The following is a 9,796-nucleotide window of genomic DNA, read 5'->3' on the forward strand; positions in this document are numbered from 1 at the left end:
CGAACTAGAGGCAACCAAATGCAACACAGGAACCAAAGGCAACCCATTTCCCGTATAAACCATGATAATTGTCATTAATAATGACTCTGCAGTAATACCTACCTGCATTAATGACAACTCTTCATTCTACCAATAACTACACACATTCTAGAATATAATTGATTAAGTAAAGCTCGTAAATAAAAATGCTTTAATAATTCATTGAAACATAAAATGCAATCATATGTATACAACACATAAGAGACATTTTCATACACACACGCGCACACACACACACACACATATACATATATATATATATATATATATATATATATATACACACACAAACGTCCTATATTAATAGTTTTATTGATTTTTGAAGTTTCTAATTTAACAATATCGTCCAAAGAAACCAAAGGCAACTAGAGGAACCCAGGAACCAAAGACAACCATGGAAACTAGAGACAACGAGAGACAAACGAAAATCAGAATAACTTCTATTACTATATTATTTTATATGATTATTCTTCTCTTTTGTATTACCCTTAATAATTTATATTGCTACTTTATTATTATTATTATTATTATTATTATTATTATTATTATTATTATTATTATTTTAGATGAGAGTTTATTTTTAATCCCGCGACACAATTGCAAGTCTAGTTGTATAAACAATAGTGCTCCTACAAAAACTAGTAGACAAAAATAACTATATTTAACATCCTAAAAAGTAACTACATTTAACATCCTAAAAAATAACTACATTTAACATCCTAAACTTTCAACCATATACTTAATACGCATATTCCCCACTCCACCTACAAATACAAAGTAAACTTATCCAAAAACCAATCTCCTCAACCCTTCTTAAACCCTAGCCACCATTTTTCCCCAATTCGATTCCATTTCCTCAAACCATGGCATCTTGTAACCTCTCTTCATGCAACCTTTCTTCCTCCGCTTCCATTTCCTCGTTCTCCTCTAATGCCTCCCGTAGAAGAACCACAAACAACGTCGCTCTCACTAGAAGGAGCCGAAACCCCAAAGTCTCCGCTATGGCCAAGGAATTGCATTTCAACAAAGATGGCTCCGCTATCAAGAAACTTCAGGTTTGTTACTCACAGAAAACGATTTTTGTTTTTTTTACTCTTTTGATCGTTTTTTTTTATAGTTATTTTGTTTGGGTTTTATAGAATGGTGTGAACAAGCTTGCGGATTTGGTTGGTGTTACTCTTGGTCCTAAAGGAAGGAATGTTGTTCTTGAGAGCAAGTATGGTTCTCCTAAAATTGTTAACGATGGTGTTACTGTTGCCAAAGAGGTGTTTACTTGAACCTGCTTTTCAATTTTGTGATATTATTTTATATGTTGGAATTAGATTTATTTGTCTGAGTTTTTAGGGTCTATGATTTCACTTGAGTTATTGTTTTTGGTGAATTATTTTACGTGGGCGTTTGTTTTGACGTTTTGTTTGCATTTGGCTTGAAAAGGTTGAGTTGGAGGATCCAGTTGAGAATATTGGTGCCAAATTGGTGAGACAAGCAGCTGCCAAGACAAACGATTTGGCGGGTGATGGAACCACTACCTCTGTTGTTTTGGCTCAGGGTCTTATTGCAGAAGGTGTCAAGGTAGGCTTGTTATGAGTTGTGGAATAAGTAACTAATAACCAATGTAGTACCGATTCTTCTTGAAGGTGTGTCTGGTGTCTGACATGTGTCCACTAAAATGACACCTACACGTGTAATTACATTCAATTACTGTATCGATAGTGTCTCATAGATTATAACTTCTTGGTTTGGTTTTGTTTATTGTTACACAAGAGGGGCCTCATCCTGAGTTAAATTTTATAGGTTGTTGCAGCAGGTGCAAACCCTGTGCTCATCACACGTGGCATTGAGAAAACAGCGAAGGCACTTGTGGCTGAGCTTAAACTGATGTCAAAAGAGGTGAATCATATTCTTTTTGTGTATTTCTGTGCGTTGAAGCATGTTTATTTCATGGAGTACCTCAAACTTCCCATTCTTTGCATATTTTAGTGTGTCCATTGCTTATGAATTATTTCAATCATTTTTGTTTGTTTGTTTAGACTTACAAGAGTTGTGGTCGTGTGGGTTGCAGGTTGAAGATAGTGAATTGGCAGATGTGGCAGCAGTAAGTGCAGGGAACAATCATGAGGTTGGAAATATGATTGCCGAAGCATTGAGTAAGGTTGGTAGAAAGGGTGTTGTGACACTTGAGGAGGGGAAGAGTGCCGAGAACAGTTTATATGTTGTTGAGGGGATGCAATTTGACCGTGGTTATATTTCACCCTACTTTGTTACCGACAGTGAGAAAATGTCTGTTGAATATGAGAACTGCAAGGTACATCATTTGTTTTTCTTTTGTGTAACTTTTAATTATTTTGAAGATTGCCTTATCTATTTATGCTGAAAACAGTCTGTATGTTGTTGAGGGGATGCAATTTGATAGAGGATATATTTCACCGTACTTTGTTACTGACAGTGAGAAAATGTCTGTTGAATTTGAGAACTGCAAGGTGCGACATTGGTTTTCTTTTACTGCAACTTATTATTATTTTTGACATCATCTTATGTATTTTACTTAAAATTATGGCATGCATGTCGTGCAGTTGCTATTGGTTGACAAAAAGATAACCAATGCAAGGGATCTTATTAACATATTGGAGGATGCAATTAGAAGTGGTTTTCCTATTTTGATAATTGCCGAGGATATTGAACAAGAAGCTTTAGCAACTCTTGTTGTGAACAAACTTAGAGGATCACTGAAGATTGCAGCACTCAAGGCCCCTGGATTTGGAGAACGCAAGAGCCAGTACCTCGATGATATTGCCATCTTGACTGGAGGTTTTTAAATTTAAATGTTTCATGTCTCTGATTATTGTTCAATTTTGAAATGTATAGTTTCTCTATGTTTTTTGTTGTTGGTTCCAGCTGTTGGTAACAATATGTATCTTCCCAATTTGCTTACAGGTACTGTTATCAGAGAGGAGGTTGGCCTTAGCTTAGACAAAGCTGGGAAAGAGGTTCTTGGCAATGCCTCCAAGGTGGTGCTCACCAAAGACACAACCACAATTGTTGGTGATGGAAGTACCCAGGAAGCAGTTACCAAGAGAGTTTCACAAATTAAGAACCAAATTGAGGTATCCCTCTTTCTCCTCCCCCCCGCTAAAAACTTGTTTCCATGGCATGTGCAAGGCTTTTTTGGAGACCTTGTACGTAAATAGTAACTAGTGATACACTTACAATTGAGTAATATTTTTTAGTTTAGGAGGAATGATGTACATAACATTAGGTAGAGAAGTACATTTAGTAATCCAAATCACACACATAAGAGTAGTCATATATAAGGAGAACCTATGTACATTCTGTACATATAGAAAAGGGCGAGAGATTCAGATTGCTATGCAGGCAGGCTCTAACAAAATGTTTACATATTACACAGGCTGCAGAACAAGAGTATGAAAAGGAGAAGCTGAATGAAAGGATTGCAAAACTATCCGGTGGTGTGGCTGTAATACAGGTATTGGTCCCTTCCCACCGTAGTAACCCCACTAAAATTCCATAATATGCTACTGTTAACATCTCTGCAAGTCATATTAAATAGTGCAAGTTTTGTTATGAGTGTAGGTTGGTGCACAAACTGAGACAGAACTCAAGGAAAAGAAATTGAGAGTTGAAGACGCTCTTAATGCTACAAAGGTGACTTTATCTTTCCCAAAATGTTCATTAATTTTGTCCTTTTCCGCTTTCTATAAGCTAATATTTTCTTGATTTTCAGGCAGCTGTTGAAGAGGGTATTGTAGTTGGTGGTGGGTGCACTTTGCTCAGACTTGCATCAAAGGTGGATGCAATCAAGGATACCCTTGCAAATGATGAAGAAAAAGTGAGTTATTATTTGATATTGCAAGAACTCAAGTTTGTGTATATGGAGATAATTTTGTTTTGGGTCCTCAAAAGTTTTCCCGACTTGGCCTTGCTCTGTTCAGTGATATCACTACTTATTATTTAACTTTCTGATTATTGCCTTATGATTACGTGGCACAGGTGGGTGCAGACATTGTTAAAAGAGCTCTTAGTTACCCTCTGAAATTAATAGCAAAAAATGCTGGTGTAAATGGCAGTGTTGTCAGTGAGAAGGTATAGAAATTGGCTTAACTTACCATTACTCTCACATTGAGCTTGTGCTTATGTAACTTGTGTATTGGATAGGTTCTGTCCAATGACAATACAAGATATGGATATAATGCTGCCACTGGAAAATACGAAGATTTAATGTCTGCCGGGATCATCGATCCGACAAAGGTGATTTATTGATTGACCACTGTATTGTTTTTAATTTATCTGCATGTGAATTTGCTGCTATCTCTAGTAGCCTGTTATTAATCTGGGCTCGGAGTGCCAGGATCAATAGGAATGGTTTGTATATGGTTGTCCTATGTTAGTTTTGACAGATTAGTTGAAATGTGTCACTGGACTTAATGTCGGAAACAAGACCTGAATTGTTTTATGTTCTTTAGTTTCTTGTCTAGGGAATTTGGTGTAGTAATCTTCTAAAGCAATCTTTAAAAGCTTCTTTGAACACAGCTTATTTATGCTTATGCATGTGAATGAATGCATGTAACAATGATAAGAATAAATATGATATTTATGCTGGATATGAAACTTTGATAAACAAAAGCTTCCTACTCTTGCACAGGTGGTCAGATGTTGCCTGGAACATGCAGCCTCTGTTGCCAAAACGTTCTTAATGTCAGACTGTGTTGTTGTTGAGATAAAGGAACCTGAGCCTGTAGTTGCTGGCAACCCCATGGACAATTCAGGTATGTAGTTTGAACATGTACTCAAAGCTGTGGTATTTTTTATGTTTCCATTAGATGCGTCAATCATGGAAACTTATTTATGATATCTAGAAATTTAAGGAATGTTTAGTTTCAGAAATCGCATATAAATTTAGGGCATATTTAGTCTCAGAAGATATTTGCGTTTATTTTCTAATTTGATTATTAAACACATTACCCTTCAAAAAAGTTTTTTAAACAGTACATTTTCATTCAATTTCCTTTCTTCGAAATTCTTTATGGAATAGTGAAACAACTTCATAGTTTTTATTCCTATTATTTTGTGTGTAACTGTCTATTGTCAACTATAAATCTTGAATCAAAAGGTATACAATATGACGATTTTAAAACTGGGGCATCTCACATAGATTTATGTAAAATGTACTTGGCTGACTCTGGCTTTCTGTTCTCCCAGGCTATGGTATGTAGATGATGCGGCTGCTTAAAGTGGGGACACCATTTCCCCCTATTTTTTTCAATGTAATTCGTAATCTGGTAGAGCATATTTAATTCGTAGGAAGAAGTCCAGATGTAAGACGGACACACATGTAGTGTTGTGAACCAGAATGAGTGACATTTTTGTTTCTCTAAAGGTAATAATATCGAAAAAGGTTTTGCAAATCTCACTTGCCCTGGGCATTTTACTCTATCTAACTATTCATTTTGACTTGCTCCTGGACTATGATTAGTGACGAGACTATTTCACAATGTCCTAACGAGTTTGCTATCTATGTTGATGGTGAAGGATTTGATGTTGTTAAGTCAAAATGATTGGAATCATGCTGTTATTCGGTTTATTTCCCCAGAAGTTCATTGACACTGGCAACTCTTCTGTTAGCTTTGGCGTGAATCATACAAGGATATTGGTTCAAACAAAGACATGTCACTGTATAGTTTATTAATGGAGAATCAGGTCACTAAGGACAATGGAGAATGGTCAATTATTTGGCGATTGGCAGTGTCACCGAGAGTAATGTTAATGGATAATGGTTTTTTTTTTATTATCACATTCCACATTTCTAGAATATGAGTACGTCTTGTTTTATTTTTTTCTTTCTAAAAAGAAGCTTAGGTTCGATGAGGAGACGACTAAATTGAAATTAGAAGATTTGATAGTTAGAGGCAGTAATTAGATCAGAGGCCTTCCCTAATGAAACATAAGTCGTGTATATGGGACACCCATCTTTCTCTTCCTCAATAATAATACACCACAAAATAGACAACGTTTTCTTTGTCCCTATCTGGTCATATTTCTGAAAATATAAGACACTTGATTCCTTTTTGCGACAAATGTAACACTTGATTTTTAGTTTCGATAGAGTTGTAAGATAATATGTAACATATTCCGGGGACCATTTTTTATACAATAAAATATAAATAGAAAGTGACACTTAAAAAACTGATAAGTTGATGTGTCTTAAAATTTTAGTATACATACGTTAATTTTTTTTAATTACTATTTTATTTATATACATTAACACAACATTATACAATGACTTGTTGCATCATTTATGTTAATTTCTTTTATATTAATTGTAACGGGTCTTTTTTTTTAATCGGTTATCAACGCAGCTATGTTAAAAAATTGCGCTCAATATACATTTGTGATCTCGACTTTAAGATTCAATTTCTAAACCCTACCACTCTTTTTTATTTTGTCGCACACCACTCGATTGCGTTTTCTCGTACACCACCAACCACCGTTGATATCTCTGGGGTACTCATTTCCACCATCAAAATTAAAGACAAAAAGATAAATTTCTTGATAATTCTATCACCATTTTTTTAAACTAACAAAATTATAATTTTATCACAACTAAATTATTGAAAAATGAAAGATGGATTTTGTATTTTACAATTTATTCCCCAATTTAAGCTTTTAAAGTATATATATATATATATATATATATATATATTTCTAATCTTAAAAGAGATTTAAATTTTATCATAATTAATTCATATAAATACGAGGTATCAGGTTCGAATTCGGAACATCATATCAAATATAATAATATCGACATTTATCAATTAAATTAAAATTTAAGTATATATTCTAACATCATAATTGTGTTTTTAATCAATATTATTTAAATTTAATTTATATGTATCCAGAGTTTATAAATAATTTTTAAACATGTATCTAATTTTGTGATAACACATCATATAATGAGTGTAAAAATACACAACCTTTATATATTAAATGATGTAACAACACGTCATTGAAAGTATATATGAAATATTTTTAAGCCAACAATATGCACAAATTAAACTACAATGTACTATGTAATTAATTCTGAAATTTTCTTCACCGAATTTTTTTTTCAACTTATGATAGACTAGAACACATATACACGATCCAGCTCATTCGCAAGTGCTTTCGGAAAGCTCAAAGCTGTCCTTAGAAAACTTTTAATTTTTAGGATGTCCACAATAGTATTTGTAATCATACTTGTTGACTAATCACTATGGCTATGACGAAAAAAACATGTGATTAAGATAGATCTATCTTTATTTTTCTGTTAAAAACGTGGTGTATATATATTACATATATCTTTTCCTTTCCTATTTTTTCCACGACTTGCTAGCTTTTTGACTATCAAGCTTAATTTTGTGTAACCTTTAGTTTGTCATGCCATTTATTTATTAGGGTGTTTCACTTTTTGATATGCTAGATTTTCCTTTGTCAAAATAAAATTTTCTTTCACTTTGGCTAAAGACAAAGACAAAAGAAGAAAAAAATTGTCTCGTCTCATTTGCACCGTTTAACTAGTGATATATTTCCCACCTCCTAAATGAACAAATCCATTGAACAAAAAGTTGCTCCATCTAGGAAAATTGTACTAGGTAGGGAATGAAGTCATGGGTAGGAGTTATACTACTCTCAATTTCTCCTATTCATTACTATAATTTTAAAATATCTTTGAATGTATAAAAAATATTTAGATATATCAAATATCACATATGTTGAGACAAAATCTCAATTTAATGTTTTGATGAAAACAAACAAAAAGTTAATTAAGAATGTTAATTACGATTCTAAATGTTATGTTAATTTAACTTGTGCTTTTGAGTGAATTTAATTAAGAACAGAATCAAGCAAAGCAAAGAAAACAGCAACAAGAACATTAAAACAAAGAAAGATCTCCAGTTTCAAAAAAGTTCATCACAGCATGTTGATCAAACTTTTTCTACCTCTTTAACAAAGAGTCTGCCCTAGAAATTTGTTCATATCTAATCAGTACATGACAAGGAACAAGTAGGATTCATTCAAGCTCAAAAAGGCTATTTGATCTCAAAAATAAAAGGACTCAAAGACAGACAAAAGTCGTGACAGTTTGCAAACTCCAAAAATCAAATGTCAAGAAAGTTCGATCGATCTTGACATATGACAAGACAATTGCAAAGGAAATCAAGAATAATTAAAACGAGAACTCCAGATTGATTATTGAAGCTCAAGAAAGTTCAAACTGACAGACCTAGAACGTTAATCATTCTCCGTTTTCTGCATAATTCCAACAGCAGTGTATCTCTTCTGCAATGGCTTAAAATTCATCACCAACCTTCTCTAGCTACACTCAAGACTCAAGATCAAGACTGTACCATCCAAGATCAAGGGAGAAACGTCAAAGGCTTTTTAACTAGAAGACAAAATTGCTTTAATGCTAAACCAGAAAAGTCAAAAAAGAAGGAAAAACAGTTTTTCAAAACTGAATTATTTTTAATCTGATATATTGCCTTCAGTCAAACTTCAGAGCACTATCAACAGCTCTTTTGACCTTCATTAAATGCCTCTAATGCCTATAAATAGATGGCCAATACCCAGGATCAAACAAGAACTTCAAGTGCTATAAAACTCTCATAAATCATTCACATACTTGAAATTCTCATTTTCACAAAAAGCAATCAGTTCTGATCAATCCTATCTCACTGTGATATTGCTGCTGATTTCTTTGTAAGAATCGAATCTCAAACAAGAGTTGAGATATCTTAGATTCTGTCAAAATCAATCTTATTGTAAAAACTCAAACTATAAGAGTTTATTTATAGTTTGTTTAGATTGCATTGAATCCTATCAAAGTTAGATAGGTGTTGTTGTTGCTTTCTGGGTGGAAAGTAATAGAGATTAAAACAGATCAAGGTTGATCTAAGCTAGGTGCTGTAAAACCAAGAAAGTTCTTTGTTTTAAACACTTAGTTGAAAATCTCACGGTTGTGAGGACTTGACGTAACCCGAGTTGGGTGAACTAGGATATATCGTTGTGTGGTATTTCTTCCCTTATCTATTTACTTTCAGTTTGATTGATTATCAAGTTAATTACATAAACTGAACTATTGATTTTAACTAACCAAGAACGTTCTCCGTTTTCGGGTTAAAACCAAGAACGTTCTCCGTTTTCTGTTTTCACAACCAAGATCAATCTTGAGTTATTTTCTTAAGTTTTTAACAGGAATTTTTAAAAAGGTGCATTTACAATTCAAACCCCCTTTCTTGTAAATCGACATTGTTACTTCAACATCATCATATTTATATTTTTAAAATTATAATAACAAACAAAAATGAAGAGAGTGAAAAATAAAGAAGATATTAATTAGGATAATGTGACGAGAACCATAAAAAAAAAGGAGTGTAAATGTTTAGAATGAAAATGAAGCTAAAAAAAAGAGAAATAATTAATAGTCAATCATAATTAATTATGATACAATAATAATTATTCATACACTAATTATTGTTATCTTAATTATGATCCAATTAAGAATAGCAATAGTTAGTAACAATTAGAGTTAGTTAGAAAGATGTATTATAACATTTTAAACTCTAACATTGTTAATTTCAATATATCTTTTTGCTCAAACTCTTTAACTTAGTTAAAATTTGAATTTTTTCACAACTTTAACAACTCTAAATTTTTCGTAAAATTTCAACTTCAGTTCAAACTCATTTATTTGAAAATAACT

The 9,796-nt window shown here is 32.9% G+C and overlaps 1 protein-coding gene across 1 annotated transcript; it reads left to right on the top strand.

Annotated features, from left to right (window-relative positions):
• The first annotated feature begins 784 nt into the window (after positions 1 to 784).
• LOC101495552 (ruBisCO large subunit-binding protein subunit beta, chloroplastic-like) lies at positions 785 to 5,462 on the top strand. The gene is made up of 14 exons (XM_004498892.4): positions 785 to 1,094; positions 1,179 to 1,304; positions 1,474 to 1,611; positions 1,834 to 1,929; positions 2,102 to 2,344; positions 2,613 to 2,847; positions 2,974 to 3,143; positions 3,446 to 3,523; positions 3,631 to 3,702; positions 3,782 to 3,886; positions 4,048 to 4,140; positions 4,213 to 4,305; positions 4,700 to 4,823; positions 5,257 to 5,462. The coding sequence occupies exons 1-14, from the start codon at positions 903 to 905 to the stop codon at positions 5,268 to 5,270; spliced, it is 1,779 nt and encodes a 592-aa protein (XP_004498949.1). The 5' UTR covers positions 785 to 902; the 3' UTR covers positions 5,271 to 5,462.
• Positions 5,463 to 9,796: the final 4,334 nt, after the last annotated feature.

This window comes from Cicer arietinum, chromosome 4 (assembly GCF_000331145.2).
Source record: "Cicer arietinum cultivar CDC Frontier isolate Library 1 chromosome 4, Cicar.CDCFrontier_v2.0, whole genome shotgun sequence".
In the NCBI taxonomy this organism is placed as follows: domain Eukaryota; kingdom Viridiplantae; phylum Streptophyta; class Magnoliopsida; order Fabales; family Fabaceae; genus Cicer; species Cicer arietinum.